Raw genomic sequence first — 17,220 nt, forward strand, 5'->3', positions numbered from 1 at the left:
TGTGTAGAGAACAGAGGACAACTTATAGGAGTTGGTTCTCTCTTTTCACCATGTAGGTACAAGGCTTAGTAGCAGGCTCTTTTACCTGCTAATCCCTATCAGTGGCCCTTTTATTATTTCTAGAACTATATTATATATATTTTATGTTCTATATTGATTATTTCTATAACTAGAAAAAGCTAAGATATTAGTCAGATCATAGAGTGTAACAATGGATTTGGAAAAGAGTATTATTTGTGTCAGGAATCTGAGGTCTTGTGACCAAGGCCAGCAGACAGGTTCTCACCCATGTCTCTATTCCCCCTACTTAGTCTCTAGAAGATTCTACGTGCAAGAGAGGTGTGTAGCAGTATTTTGCTTCTATGTTATACAAGTGCTGTGTGTGTGTAGGGAGGTGGTGGAGATGGGAGGTTAGAAAAATCTATACTCTGCATGGCCTTGGGAACTGTCAGGGCTGCTCTCATATCTCCCTTGACCATGGCCTGGATCTGCTACTTAAGCAGGTCAATGAACGTGCAAACCAGATGTGTGTGAGACCCTCTATTTGAAAATGGGGAGCAGATGGGACTGTGAGCTTGTTCCCAGATATGTGAGGTTCTGGAAAATTGAGCTGGTAGTTGTATTTTATATACTGTGAAGATGTAATGTATTAGAGTCACAACCTCTCAGAGTAGATAATTCAGTAGCTACCTTTTTAGGCTCCTATACTGATTATTTCATTTGTATTTTAATAAATTAAGTTTTCTTGAAGATCAGAAAGCAAAACAGCTACAAAGGCCAGGCAGTGTTGGCACACACCTTTAATCTCAGCATTAGCGAGGAATAAAAGGTGAGATGAGACAGGAACTCTCTCTTTCAGTCTGATGATTTCATAGACATAAGAGCTCTCTAGTGGTTTGACTGATTTGCTTTTCTGATCTTTAGGTTGAACCCCAATATTTGTCTCTGGGTTTTTATGATTCATGCTACAGTCTGTCTTGTTATCATCTTTTGTGTTTTGGAACAACTTCACTGTAGCTCCGTTGAAAGTGGTTCTCTGGATGCAGGCAGTGATAAGGACTGCCAAGACAGAGAGGCAGACTTCTCTGAGACCTGGAGGTGACAAATTGCCTGTGTCCCTTGGGTTAGCAGACAAAGTATTTGTTCTTTTCACTTACTGTCTTCAAAACTACTTCAAGCCTCCTGCTTGGTTTCAGACTTTTATAGCTAAAAGATGTATCTAATATATAGATGGTGTTTATTATAGCCTTTTAACCAAGAAGGTTATGGAAGGTTTAGGTATAGATGAAAGCATCACTTAAAAACTCTGACTTTCATATCAGACACATGAACTCAAAAGCAAAATGGTATTTCCAAATTTTTTCCATTCATATCAAGCCAATCTTCTCCTCCTGGTCTGATTTCTTTTACCAAATTCCTTTCTTGCTTTCTTTTTTAACCAAATATGGGAGATATTTACCCAAGTGTTCCTTAAAATAAATCTGTAGAGTCTTCCAAACTTCCTGCCCAATAAGCTCAGTTCAGCACACTTCAGGAAAGGACTCCTGTTGCTCATCAGAAGTATGCTTGAAGACTGAAGGAAATTGTTGAATTTCTATGAACTTGGCATATACATTTTATACATCATCACAACTTTTTAAAGGTGTGTGCATGTAGGCTGGAAGAACTATTGGTCAGTTCTCTCTTCTCACTGTGGGCTTAAAAAGCCAAACTCATGTCATCAGACTTGAGCAACAAGCTGAACTGCCTTGCCAGTCCATCATAGCTCTTTACAGAAGCACATTTGCAGAAACAGAGGCAAATAGACATTAGCTGGCTTAAAGACACTTGGCGTGGGGGCTGGAGAGATGGCTCAGTGATTGAGAGCACTGGCTGCAATTCCAGAGGACCAGGGTTCAATTCCCAGCACCCACATGGCAGTTCACAACTGTCTGTGACTCCAGTTCCGCAGGATTTAACACCCTCACACAGACATATATGAAGGCAAAAGCACCAATGCATATAAAAAAATTAATAAAAAAAAAGACACTTGGCTTGCTAAGTAGAATTATCATTGACACACAGGCTGCTTGGCTTTCATAGCCTGCATTCTGCACACATCTCAATGTGCAAAATGCTTATCATTCATTCACTCTGCAGACTAAAAGTACCATGTACTAAGAACAATGAGGCACAGAAGCAAATAAAGGCGGAAGAAGTAGAACTTAGTATCTTTGGGGAAAAGAATATTTGCATGTCACAATAAAAAAGGGTGGGGTGGGGGGGGCGTCTAGACAGGGTTTCTCTGTAGCTTTAGAGCCGTCCTGGAACTCGCTTTATAGACCAAGCTGGCATTGAACTTACAGAGGATCACCGGCCTCTGCCTCCCAAGTGCTGGGATTAAAAGTGTGTGTCACTATTGTCTGGCTAAAAAAGGGTTTTTCTAACTTGATGCTGTTGATATTTGAAATCAGATTATTCTTTTTATCCTTATTTTAAAAAGTTTTATTTGTATTTCATGTATGCAAGTGTTTTGCTTGCATGTCTGTGTACCAGTTGTGTGTCTGGTATTCAAGGAGGCCAGAAGAAGGCATTGAATCCCCTGGAACTGGAATGTTACAGACATTTGTGAGTTGCCATGTGGGTGCTGGTAATTGAACCTGGGTCTTATAGAAGAGCAACGAATGCTCTTAACTGTAGGACTATTGCTCTAGCCCCTTCCTTATTTTTAGCAAACAAGTAATTGTGTATTACATTTTGTGGAGCCCGAGGATTCTCTGTGGTAAACTGTCCTATGCACAATAGGACACCGAGCAGCAAGCCTGGCCTGTACCTTTTCCACCCCCATCCCACCCTAATGTATTTTTCTAAAAACTAAAGATGTCTCCAAATATTGTGCCTGGTTGAAAACAATGTAATACATTAAAAAAAGTTTACAAAAATATGGACATGGGCTGGAGAGATGGCTTAGCAGATAAGAGTACTATCCTTTCTTGTAAAGAACTTGAGTTTGATTCCCAGCACCCATGTTGGATAGCTCACAACTTCTGTAACTCCAGCTCCAAGGAATCAGATACCTTCTTCTGGCCTCTCTAGGCATCTGCAAATAAGACACATACTAAAGAAAATTAAAATTAAATTTAAAAAAAGTTGATATAGCAAGTATACTAAACTCTGCATAGGATGCTTCTAGGGATGCCAAAAAAAAAAATAAGCTATAGTCATGTCTCCCTGTGCCAGAATATGACACATATCTACTTGTTTTGCTGCATGCTGTTGAGGCAGCATGCTGAATGTAAAAGACTGCAAAGTAAAGCAGCTGGAGTAACCAGCCACCTTTTTTCCTTCAGACACAAGAATTTTAGTTCCATTATTCCTCTTGAAATAGACTAAGCTGAGCTTGGGTTAAGGACCAGGACACTCAAGTATTCCAGAAAACACCTGTGAGCAAAACCCCAAATAAGAGTGCTGTGCTGAGGATAAGTACCTCTCTTCCCACCCCAATACATGCAGGACTCAAAAAGGACTCTGAAGCTTACCAGACACCTAAAACTTCATGCTCAGATAAAAGCTCACCTTTATAACCTGCTTCTAGAAGGTCATGGCTGATTCAAGCATCAAAGATACTAAGACACTAAGAAGTACTTCCTGTTGGTCTGGTCATTTGTTGTTATACATTGCCCTCTATGGCCTCTATTGCCTAATCATTCCCACTGACTCTGTAATAGTCACAGAGCTTAGATGAATTCTGTGAGATCTTGCAGTAGGAACATAACATTGGATTAGAAAACTCAGATTTCAAGTTTCATTCCATATTCTCAAAAATTAAGACCCCCTAAGAATTTTTTGTATGGGTTACAGCTATTATATTTAGCTTACTGGGAACTAAAACATAAAGTTAGAACACAGAACACTCAAGTACATATTACATTACTCGTGAGAAAGAGGAAGTCAGCACATACAATGACACTCTTGGAAACCTCCATCCACCACACACTTCCGAGAAGACGGAGTGAAAAAGACATATAGCACTGCAGTATACTATGAAAATAGTTCTGAACTTTAGGGTCTCCTGGCCACACTTTAAAATCTGAAGTGTTGGATTAACAACTATACCGGAACCAGAGAAGCCAGTGAGACAGATCCCAGAAGAGAACAGCCCTACTACGTTCAAGGTATTTGTCAAAACCCATTCACCATCATGAGGTCACTGATAACTTTGGGGGAAATTTTCTGTCTTTTGTTTGTTTGTTTGTTTTGGTTTGGTTTTTCAAGACAGATGTGTATCCCTGGCTGTCCTGGAACTCTGAGGACCAGACAGACTGGCCTTGAACTCAGAGACCCACCCGCCTCTAGCTTCACTGCCCAGCCCCTTTTCTTTTAGGCACCAATTGTTGCCATTATTGTATTGCATATAGGCTCGGGTTAATATCTGGAGATAAACATTTTTCCGTTTCAGTTAGATTCATTTTCTTCTCCATTTACTTACTATGTGAGAAAAAGAGCAGAAATAAAAGTACATTCACCTTTTAGCCATATTTTCTGTTTTGAACTAGAGATTGTCAAAGCTGTTAGTTACCCCCCAGAACATAACAACAGAAACCTATTGCTGAAGACACCACATTCTTGAGTTAGAACATAGAGAAATACAGAGAGTATCATCTAGAAGCATTCTCTCTACTGGCTTTCATAGCGGGAAGACACTATGTATACTATAGAAAGAGAAGTGCAATCATCAGTCTTACCCAACTGCGAACCCTGTGAGCTACAACAATGACTCTGCTTGACAAGACAGGTCCACTGGTGCAATAGTGGGTGTTAATGGTATAAGAGTAACAAATGAATTTAAGGTTCACTCCAGGAGATGGAACCCATAGATAGGTGGGTTATGGACCCCAAGGGAAAACCTATTACCATTATTCTACTAAATGGACACAGCAATAAAACACCTAATGACTTACTGCTATCCCCATAGATCATGTCTCACCCCTGGTAAGAGAAGCTGCCCCTTACGGTAGATGCAATTAACTCAGAGAATAAGAGACTTCATAGTGCTCAGTCCTAAATGGGCTGTCTATATTACTTACCTTCTCTCAAGGCTCAAGGATCTATCCGAAAGAGGGCAAGATTGTTAAGAACCACTGTAGTAGATGACCTCAAGAAAACTGTTTTCCAAGCACAAAAGGCAGGTGCACACATATGAACTGCTAATGATTATGATAACATGCATAAGACCTGCAAAAATTCAAGTCAGACAAAACCCTCGCATGAAGAAATGGAGTTGGACATAAAGCCCCACTCCTGCCTGAGGAGTTTTTGACATCTGATTGCTGCTGGAAGAGGAAGAGTTGGCTTTCTTTAATGGTGTGGCACCTGGTATATGGATCACACTCCAGGGCAGGCCTCATGCTCAGGAGTGCTAGGTCAACACAAACTGGACTCAATGGGGGAGAGAGCAAGAGAGAGAGAAAGAGAAACTAAATTGGATGGTTAGGGAGGTAGCGATGATCTGGATGAGCTGGGAAAGAGGGATGAATATGATCAAAATATACTATATGATATTCTCATAGAATTATTATTTTATAAAAAGACTTTGTTAATAAGAACAAAACCACAAACTTATCTATTTTGATAGCTGCAATCTGAGAGAGAGACAGGGAAGACATTTCCCCAGACAGACGAATGCAGAGGAGGATGGGGCTCTCCCATTTCTGTCTCCTTTTCTTCAGTATACCAGGACTCAGAAATATCAGGCATCCCTTCATAGGGCTACACTTTATCACTTCAGGAACAAAACAGCACTGTTGCTGTTGTTGCTATTTTGCTGTGCTTTGTTTTGTTTATTGAGACAAGGCCTCACTTGGGAGCCCAGGCTGGCCTGGGATTCATTATGTAGTTCATACTGATCTCAAATTCATAATGATTCTATTATCTCAGTTTCTCAAGTTATTGGGATTCCAGGCACAAACCAACACATTCCACTTTATTATTATAATTACTTGTACCTACTGCCATTCTACTCCATATACTATAAAATTACTTAAGACACCATTTTATTTAGGTAAAATACATATAATACAAAATTTACCATATCAATTATTAAGCACACAGGTCAGCAGCATTGTCAGTCATGGCTATCAGCAACCTCCAGAACCTTTTTATCTTTCTAAACTGAAAGTTTCTACTTGTTTTTTTCTTTTTGTTTTTAAATACCTTTATGCTCCTGGATCCCAGATTCTGGCAACCATTTATTTCACTCTGTCTTTCTGGATTTCACTATAAATGCAATATAACTTTGGATACTAAAGAAATAGAAGGACGATAAGGGAAGGAAAGAGACAGCAAGGAAATATAGGCAATAAAAGCCACTTTGTTTAGTATATTCATTTGTGCTAGGAACAACGACTAACAGTATATGTACTCTCTCCTTTAGATCCTGCTCCTATTGAGGTTGGAACATACAAAGGACTGAGTGACTGCAGGGGTCAGAGCTCGAGAGGGTTGAAACTAGGCTGTAACTTGGTGCTTGTACAGCATGTGGGAGGTCCTAGTTTCAATCGTCAGTATGGAGAACTGTTAAGACTGGGGTTCAAACCTTGATTAAAGAAAACATCCCTTGGCTCTGACTTCTGGTCATCTTGGTCACCAGGTGTATGAGTCAGAGCTCAGTAGAAGACACAAAAAACTAAAACAGCAGTTTTTTTTTTTTTTTTATGTTTTTCTTTGCAATGGCATTTCTGAGACTCGGGTCTGGATGACGGGGCAGCCTAAACACAGGGTGCAGTTCTCTATCAGCCTTCACCCTTGGTTTCTCTGTCATCCACCAGGAGGGCCAGTTTTTAGAGCAGTTTTGCTCATGGCACAGACAGGTCTTCCCTGTCACTCTGTAGGCTATCCAGTCTCTGCACTGCATGTCTAAGAGTGAAAATGGAACAGGACAGAGGCAAACATGACTCCTCGGCAACTCCCCTGGGTAAAAATGATTGATGTGTGGGCCTACTCAGTTCCCAGAGCCAGATCTTATGATACAGTCATTCTATTAGAATCCTTTAGTAGTTTTATAAAGACCAAATTCTTCAACATGAAACCTTTCTTCCTCAGCAACTTTCCACATCCCTAAAGAATCTCTGGTTTCCTTTGCTTTACACTGTTCTTCCCCCCTCTCTTGCTTTCATAGTCCACTTTGGCTGCCATCCCTTCAATAACTATGACCACATCCATTTACAGATCTCTACTATGAAAACACATGGCCCAAGAGTCTTCTCTCAATAGACCCAACTTCAGGTCACCTAGTACCGAGAATTCCACCCACTAGGCTGTGACAGCATTCTTGACTTAGCAACTACAAGGGCCTGCTTGTAGTTGGCCCTTGTAGGATAACAGACCAGCACTATTCCAGGCTTCAGCCCATTTCTGAAGAAAACATTTTCTTCCTACCCTCACACATGACAAGGTGAGACAGGCTTTGTTCCATAGTGTGATTTTAGCCCCAGAGAACAGCTGGTCAGCCTATAAAGAGCCTGATTTGAGATGGGCCAATGAAGCCCCTTCTTGAAATTTTTTAGAATCAAAACCAGGAATGCTGGATTTGTATCTTCCACTGAATAGGTAGGGGAGTGGAGATAAAGCAGGTCTACAAAGAGATCTGGGGAGGGGGATGCTGACTTGGTGAGTAGTGGCAGTACCAGATATAAGTTCTGTGATATTGCTCAACCTTCAGAACAACCCTTGCCTGTAGAGTGAGAGCTGTGATTCTACCATGTAGAAGCAACAGTCCAGCTAATGTCTATGATCTAGAAGACTGGCCAAGACAAGAGGAGACAAGAAGTCAACACTGGTGAAACAAAGAATAGTTCTGTTTCAGCTCCAGGCTCTTGTGAGCTGTGTGATCTCAGATCATGTGGAGAAACTAACTAGGACTCAGATTACTCACCATAACATGGAAATGTGGACAAGATGTCAATGTGACAAGCAAAGACATCTACAGCTCCTAGAGGCTCCTAGAGTACCCACCCAGGATGGCTGCTTTTGCCTTCATTGAGGATTGTATGGGCTAAGTGCTTTGTTAATACCTCATAGCCCTACAGCAATCAGAAAGGCTATGCTTCACAAAGGAGCAAGGCACCAAAAACTGAAATTGTCTTTCTAAGGTCACTCAGTCAAGATGGCATTTCTAACATAAAATTCTCTTAAATATTTTTTCAGTAACTTCCCCAAACCATTTTCTGAAGCACTGGACACAAGCAGGCCCAGACCTGTTGGATGTACTGTACTTTTTTGTTTGTCTGTTTTGTCTTTTGAAACAGGGTTTCTCCGTAGCTTTGGGGCCTGTCCTGGGACTAGCTCTTGTAGACCAGGCTGACCTCAAACTCACAGAGATCTGCCTGCCTCTGCCTCCCAACTGCTGGAATTAAAGGCGTGCACCGCCATCGCCTGGCCGGATGTACACTATTTCAAATAGCTAGCACAGAATTGGTCTACCTTGGGTTTGGGGCTTATCCAGCCAAGAATTTCAGAATTCAGGTGAAGTGAATTCTGCTGGAAACTCTAGCATATCACGTGTATCCTGACACGAGAGTCTCCACGAATTTGATGGGTCATAACAGTCAAATTAAGATTAACCTCTTAAATTTTTTGCAGCCTTGTAAGATGCTTAATAAACACTACAAAGCTGAAGAGCTGAAATGCCTGAGGCATACAGACTCTTGCACTTTGGGAATAATTTAAGACCTTTCTCAAAAGTAAGCTGTTCCCAAATGTCAATCTTACTGTTTCCATGGGGTTCAATCTTTCAGCTCTGTAAAGAGGGTGTTAGGGAAGATCCTAACCATGGTCCTGAAGGTCAGGTTATGATACAACAAGGTTCCAAAGACAGTATCTCTGCACTCAGTGAAAAAGAAAGCACCCAAGGGCTGCAGAGGTTTACCTGAGCCTGGTCTAAAGTGGGGCCTGGTTAGGTTACTTGAACCTGTCCTGCTTCTTCCCTGTGGAATTCATCCTTACCTCAACTCTACCTAACTGGCTGGGCGGTGGTGGCAGGCACCTTTAATCCCACCCAGCACTTGGGAGGCAGAGGCAGGTGGATCTCTGTGAGTTCGAGGCCAGCCTGGTCTACAAGAGCTAGTTCCAGGACAGGCTCTAAAATCACAGCGAAACCCTGTCTCGAAAAATCAAAAACAAAACAAAGAACAAAAATCTTTACCTAACTGACGTTGTCTATACCTGCACTACAGAACTAAAAAGATCAAAAGTATGTGATCATAAATTATTTTTTCTCTTGTAAGTTTAAAGTGCTGATATCAAAGCCCCTTGGGAATAAACTAAGACGATGAATCTATGCCTTTTGCTTTTAAAATAAAACTTGATTTGAACTCCTAGAGAAGCATTTATGCCTTTTAAAGTCATCAGGTCATGATTTCCTGTGGGCAGGAGAACTCCATGTCTAGCCCTTCTGGTTTCCTACAGGCTTTCTGTGGTGACAGAGACAAGTTTCAACATCCATTCGTGGCAGTTCCTGCAGCCCCAACTGCACACTGGGCTGGCTGTGTGTTCTTCCTACACCTTTTAACTTTTTTTCTTTCTTGCAATGCTGGTGATGGAACCCAAGGGCTCATACATGCTAGACAGGAGCTCTATCACAAAGCCACATTCCCAGCCCACTTCCTATGCCTTTGTGCTTCTCCATGCCTATCTCTCCTTGCCATAACCACTGAAAGCCAAGAAATAGAAGGAAAAATCATACTATCTGCAGGGGACTGGCATGCTGAGCTACTGGGAAGATTATTATGCCTTCCCCCACACTGGAGTCTTTTGTTTCTACACTTGGGAAACCATAAAAGTAGACAACAGAATTTACAAAGTTAATGAAATTAGAGGAGGAAGAGGAAGGAGGGATTTATCACATCTCCATTACCAACCCACATTTAAAGCAAACAGTAAACTTTGTCTGGCCCAGGCATCTTTACTAATGATTTTATTCAGACTCAAACTCTTAAGGTAAACAGCAATAGCAAATGCAGGCTGCCTTGTGCCACACTCTCAGTCCTAGCCTTTTCCAACAGAAATAAGTTGCTGCTCTTAGGCAGGAAGAGCCATATGCTAAGTTCCTAGTCCTCCACATTCAATAACTATTTCATGAAAAGTCAACACACGAAGAGCTCCATGATTCAATACCTATCTAAGGTTTCTATCCCCTTGGCTTCATAGACCAGCAGGCCAAACCATATAAAACTCACCAAGTAAACCATGGTGCAGTTGATTCAGGAAGTGGAGAAAATAATTTGGTTCTGAATGACTTCAACAAATGCCCACCACTAAATTATCTAAGGACATACATATGCTTTGGGCCCTGTTACAACCCACTGGGCTGGGGAAAACAAATGAAGCCAGTAAGCTGAGCACGGTACAGCAGCAGCTGAAGTGTAGGAGTAAATGGCATATTCGAAGCAGACACCTACAAGGAGAACACTGTTCCTACACTTTGGATGTAGCTGGCATTTCTCCTAAGAAAACACTAACTCTCAAGAGGGTTACTGCTCCTAACCATCATTAAACAGCTCTGGTCAACTACTGAAATGATGAAGTATCAAGGCTGAGCCACCTCAAACACCTTGATTCAACTTAGTGAACCATAAACCAAACAGGCTATAATTTGTGTCAGGTTTTCCCCTCCAATGAAAGGGTAGGAAAACTTGTCAAGAGTCATGGAGCTTCTCAAAAGGCAAATTAGGCTTCTGAGAGTCTCCAGGACCAAAGAACTGGCAAGTAGACAGGTAGAGCCACATGCTAAGCTTAGTGTCTGGCAAGAAATTCTTTAGGTTTGGTGATGGCTCCCTGCACAGTGCCACCTCTTCTTTGGCCTGAATATCCAAAAGAGTCTGAGCTTCCAGGAATAGGTCTCAGTTGTCTTACCAGAGGACACAGATCTGTAGCTCTGGGGTCCATAAAATGTCTAGGCGATAAGACTACTCTTAGGGATTATTTTCCTCTAACCAAAAATTCAAATTACTTTCACAAAACCCTTCCTTTTAACAAAAATGATCTACTTTAAAATAGTTATGACCTATCAGATTAAAAGTTCCTCATGGATGGATTCCCAAAATAAATTTATTTCTATCTTATACTGCAGTCAGAAGTTATAGTGGCACATTAGGCATCAAGCATTGCATGTCACCTCACCTCCTAGTCACCTGGGAGGTAAGTTCTAATACAGGGCCATAATTGCTGTCTGCTGTTCTGAAACTAAGGAAGCTCTAAATCCAAGGTTTTCCATAACGTACGTGGCTACAAAAATTAATGGACCTGAACTCATTTTAAGGCAAAGCAGCTGTGGGCTAACAGGAGGCTATTTAGATTATAGTTATCCCACTTAATGTGAATATCCATACGATTTGCTATACATATATGAATATGTGTGATTACTGAGTATGGCCCCAGGTCCCCGAGGTTACTTAAGAGACAATATATGCACCTAAAACTTTCCCAAATCTTAGGTTTAAACATCTGGCCCTAAAGGTACAACATATAGTACTATGGGTTTCTAGTAATAACCCATTTCACAAACAAGAAGCTGAGACTCAGGTAAAGCAACTTGCCCAAGGCCACACAGAAGGCAGGGATAGAGCAGATTTGGATTGCTGTGCCAGCATGACTCTTCTCCAGAACAATTATTTGAAACTCAAAATACTTAAGTGGAAAACACCACACAATAGCAGTGACACAGAAGGCCTGGTGCTTACCTTGCCCAAGACAGTGAGACATGGTTTGGGGTCCAATTCTGGCTGTTCAAGCTTCACCACTCCTACCCAGCCATATTCATACAAGTCCTCTTCATCATTGTTATTACACAGGCCCAGTGGGTGCATCTAAGAGACAAAATGAAAAGAAAATGTCAACAGGCTGGCCACAGACTGCCTTGACTCCCTTTGTGCATTTCTTATTGTGTACTAAGTCTAAGCTACCTCAAAACTTTAAGGCAGGGAATAGTCTTTCAATTCACAGGGAATTCCATTTCATTACAAGGAGCTGAGCACTGGAGAGAACACAATAAAACAAGTAGAAGAAGATATTATAAGGGCTGGATAAATAACTTAACAGTTAAGAGCACTGGCTGCTCTTCCAGAGGACCCAGGTTCAACTCCCAACATGCATATGGCGTTCACAACTGTCTATGATTCTGGTTCCAAAGGATCTAATGCCCTCTTCTGGCCTCCATAAGCACCAGCCCTGCATATTCTATACAGATACATGCAAACAAAATACCCACTCATAAAAATTAAATAAAGATCTATCTGTATATATACGCACATTCATGTGCATGTACATTTGTTGATGCATATGGAGGCCAGAGGTTGATGTTAGATGTCTTCTCAATTTCTCTCTACAGAGTCTTTAAGTAAACCTGGAGCTTTTCAATCAGCTAGAATGGCTGGCCAGTATGTCTCAGGGATCCTCCTGTCTCTGCCTATACAGTGCTGGGACTATAGGCATATACCATCATGCTTGGTTTTCTCACGGTACTAGGGATTGAATTCAAAACCTCATGTTTGCACAACAAGCACTTTACGGACTGAGCCATGTCTCCAGCCCCTATAAATAAATTTTATGACTTCTTTCTCTCTACCTTGAAAGTAATGGTTGTCTAAGATAGAAGCCATCTGATAAAAGGTAGGAGAGAAAAAAAAATCTCATATAAATGCCAATTTAAATTGCTATGAAATACTATAAATCTAACACTAAGCAATTATAAATGAAACTCACCAAGACAGTATCCTGTTTGGCTTCTAGATCTTACGGTCACATTAACTTATCCATGAGGGTCTAGAGACACATTCAGGACTTTATGATAAATGGAAATATGGTAAACTATCAGTATAATTAGCAGGCTAGTTATAAAAGTCTGGAAACAACAGAAATCCCAAGGTCTATGCTCACAGTTCTAGCACTGACTATTATATCAGACTATTCTGCAGTAATTTCTTCACCCGTTCCTTAAGACCCAGGAAGCTCATTAAAACTCAGAAGTTCTAGGGCTGGAGATTTGGTTCAGGAATAGTAGCACACACCTTTAATCCCAGCACTTAGGAAGTAGAGGTAGGTGGATCTCTGTGATTTTGAGGCTAGTCTGGTCTACATAGTGAGTTTTCCAAGACAGCCAGGACTCCATATATTATAGTGAGACCCTGCTTGGGAAACACAACAAAACAAAGAACCTTCTGGGTTCCACCATAGAATCCAGTATAGAAAATAAAACCCCAAAGACACCCATATTCTAACCTTCAGACATATGAATTTACCTCACACAGTAAAACACTCTGGCAGATGTGACTAAGCATGATTAGATGGAAGTTTTCTGGACTCTCTAGGGAGGTCAGTGTAACAAGATCAGTGTTATTCTAAGTCAATAGACCTGTAATAACTTGTAGCAGCAAATAGAAAGCTAATGCATATTATTTCTTACTTATTTTATGGGTGAAACCAAAAGTTCAAGGTAAATTTCCAAGATAACCTAGGCAAGCAAGTATACCCAGTCCAATGAATTCCATCTGGGACCCAGGATCTACATTTGTAAACTGAAATTCTACAGAAGGCCAGTTTCTTTTCTCTCTTTCTTCATGTATGTGAGTATATGTGGACATGCACCCAACCAATGAATTAAAAAGTTGTATGCTTTTACCCATTCAGACATGCCAAGGCTGCGGGTTTTCCCTTTAAAAAATCCCCTTACCCCGAAGCCTCGGGGCTGGCTTTCCCCACCCCGCTGCGTCAGTGTGTTGGATTATGGTCCAAGTTAGCTAACTTGTAATCAATAAACTCCAGTGTGTTTGCATCGGACACTGGCTCTGTGGTGGCACCACATGCCAAAACAAATTTATTTATTATTTATTTATTTAATTATTCGTTTGTTTGATCATTTAGTTTATTTATTTATTCATTATAAGTCTGGAACAGTCTTGTTGAGTTTCCCAAGATGGTCATGAACTTGTTATCCTCCTGCCTCATATTCTAAATATCTGAGATTGCAGGCATATGCTACCATATCCAGCTATTAAAATGAGGGGGGGTTAACAGTTGTTAAATCCATAATTTTTTACTCTGCTCCTACAACTACTTTGTGTTCAAATAATATAACCACACTGTTCCATGAAATACATTTTGAGAGCACACTGGGAGGGAGAACATACACACACTGAGAGACTAAATTTGATACAAGACAAAGTTAAATGGCCTAAATACTAAAGAATCAACCCTGACTCAAGAGTAAAAGATAGGGGAGAGGGACAGGGATAGGGATATGGAGAGGGAGGGGGAGGGAGGGAGAGGAAGGGGAGGGGGGAGGGAGAAGGAGAGGGAGGGGAGGGAAGGGGAGGGTATAATAAGAATGGGAACCAAGAGCATCAGAAGCCAAGGTTGGAACTTGATAACTTGACTCACTACAGCCAACATGAAAACAGGGGCCTAACACTAAGGATAGTGTGACAAGAAAGAACATGTATCTAGAAATATCAAGTATACCCAAGGGTCCCTAAGGTTCTGTCAGGCAAGCACCACTCTGGAAAATACTTCCTACTGGGCTGGCTGGATCTCCCCTCCTTTCACTCTTCTGTAATACTCCTTATCAGAGTTTCTTGCTGACACTGGAGCAACTGTTGGTAGCTCAATACATCAGCAGCCCTGTTAAGGCTGCCAACTATTAAATAGTATCAAAATCTTCAAAACCAAAACAAACTTTTCTAAAGCACTATCAGTTGCCAAGGGCTGTTTACTTCTTTTTGGAATAAAGATGTTATAAAAAATTTATGGGGGCTGGAGAGATGGCTCAGTGGTTAAGAGCACTGGCTGCTCTTCCAGAGGACCTGAGTTCAATTCCCAGCACCCAAATGGTGGCTCACAACCATCTACAGAGGGATCTGATGCCCTCTTCTTCAGGCATAAAGTCATACATACAGATAGAACACCTATATACATAAAATAAATAAATCTTAAAAAAATAAGTAAAATTAGAAAAGATTGTTTTTAAAAAAATTATCACAGGATTGAAAATTCACCTCATAGCCATTCATGATGAAGCAACAGAGACAGGCATATTTCTGTGAATTCAAAGCCAGCCTGGTCTACACAGTGAGACCCTACCTCCAAAAAACAGGAGGCAGGGGGATGACATCATCAAAGACCACCACCTACCTCACCATCCTTGCCACTTTTCCACCTTCATCTCAGTTCCTACTCTTATTTACTTCCCCAAGTAGTTAACCTTGCAAATTCAATCTTAGCTAGTTAAGTTAACCAATATAAGTATCCATTTACTCATCTCCTAGAGATAATATTATAGAATTCAGGCTGCTGTCAGTTTGCTTCTGACAATAGCATCAGCTTTCAGAAATGCCTGTTGTTCCACACCTACAACTATTTGCATCACAGAGTTCCTTCAATTTAACCCAAAAGGTCCAAGTTACAAGGTCGGGAAAATGTTTTCTTCATTAAGTAGAAATAGTCATACACTGAATATATGCAATAGTAAGTTGACCTGATACAAAAAATGGTGTCCCCTAGGCAAAGAAAGGTATTATGTGCAAATGAGCAAGCTATGTCAAAGGGGAAATCATGGTGGACTTCTCATCTCAGAATGTGTACTAGGTTGCATTTCAATTTCACTTCATCCTTACAGCCAACTGCTGTAGGAAGTCTTACAGGTAGCAGTTACCCGCCTACTGGGGCGTGGCCTCTTATACTATTTTTGCTGATGCAGAGCCCATGTCCGCTCTCTTTTCGGGCCTCTCTGTTCCAGTTGTGGATTTTGATTTCTGATTTCCGTTCCAGCAGAGGATTCTGATTTGTGAGTTTACCCATAAATAAATAACAACCTATTTCTCAATTCTGAGTTAGTGTGGGATTTCTTTTAAGTGTCCTTCAAGCAAACTGTTAAACTAGTCAATGATAGTGATTAGACTATATAAAGAAGCTGTATGCTAGAACTACAAGTCATCAGTAAAGTCAATTAGTGGTACCATGAAAGCTGTGTCAGCCAATGAACAGCTGGATCCCAGTCAAAGCCAATGGCAAATGATCTAGTTAAGGATTAAAGAACTATGGATGTGCGTTTCCACAGAGAATGATCAAAGTAGAAAGGAACTATATATATCAAACAAATCTTTAAAAAAAAGATGAGCCAGGTGGTGGTAGTGCAAGCATTTAATCCCAGCACTTGGGAGGCAGAGGCAGGCGTATCTCTGTGAATTTGAGGCCAGCCTGGTCTACAAAGTGAGTTTCAGGACGCCAAGGCTGTTACACAGAGAAACCCTGTCTCGCGAAATCAAAAAATAAAATATAAATAAATAAATAAGCACAAGGATAAAACAAAGTCTGATCTGTGTTTAACTCTGATCCTGTGCTATAGGAAAAGTAACTTGGGATGTCCAATATGGCATGAGTCAAGGAAGAAAGAACACTGCCTGTCTTTTATTGGGACTGTTACTATTGCCAAAGCCTCAAAGGGATACAACAGTTAAATGAGATGTGATGCAAACAAATAGCAGAGTATATGCTCAATAACTGTCCTCTCTTTTTCTAAATCTGTCACGCTCACTTTTACTTTATACCCTTGCCAAGAACAATCTGCTCTTCAAGACCAGCTTCAATGAATTGAATGCACTCACAGAACTAAGTTGCTTTGATAGCAAACACTTCCATTGTGTGTACAGGGCCTTTTATTGCCCATACCTCACTCCTCCACCCCACACCTAATGTGAGCATCTGCTTCTAGAACAGCATTACTTTACTCAGAAGTTCCAATCATCTTACTGTTAGTCTTGACATCAGCTGGTGCTCAATACATAGCTGCTGGCTAACCAAACTAGTGAATGAATTTTAAAGGATTAGTTCTACTAAGTGTTGATCGCCAATTCATCAAAGTCATTTTGAAGACAAAAAGACTGGTATTGGCACAAGAAGCTAATACTTCCCACCCAGAGAACACAACCCTGCTGCCCTTAACCCATGCAGGCTGGTAGCTGTATCTTAAAAGGTCAGTGAATGGGGAAGGAAAATAGAAGATGACTCCACCCCAAAGAAAGTTCCACATGTCTACAATGTTCCTACTTATGTCTAATCCACAAAATTACTGTCAGCAACAACAAAAGTAAGGAACTAAACCTAAGGAGAGGTAGAAATAAGATCCAGGAACAAGGATTCCAACAGAAATAAAGGAACTCTTAAAATGAAGGCCCAGAGGGTGATAGCTGT

The 17,220-nt window shown here is 40.9% G+C and overlaps 1 protein-coding gene across 1 annotated transcript in view; it reads right to left on the reverse strand.

Annotated features, from left to right (window-relative positions):
• Nucleotides 1–17,220, reverse strand: part of Znrf3 (zinc and ring finger 3) — a 151,307-nt gene that overhangs the window by 51,805 nt on the left and 82,282 nt on the right. Inside the window, exon 2 of the mRNA XM_038344436.1 lies at nt 11,718–11,843. Coding sequence (XP_038200364.1) covers nt 11,718–11,843 — 126 coding nt within the window. The remainder of the gene's footprint in view (nt 1–11,717; nt 11,844–17,220) is intronic.

Source organism: Arvicola amphibius, chromosome 1, assembly GCF_903992535.2.
Source record: "Arvicola amphibius chromosome 1, mArvAmp1.2, whole genome shotgun sequence".
Taxonomy (NCBI): domain Eukaryota; kingdom Metazoa; phylum Chordata; class Mammalia; order Rodentia; family Cricetidae; genus Arvicola; species Arvicola amphibius.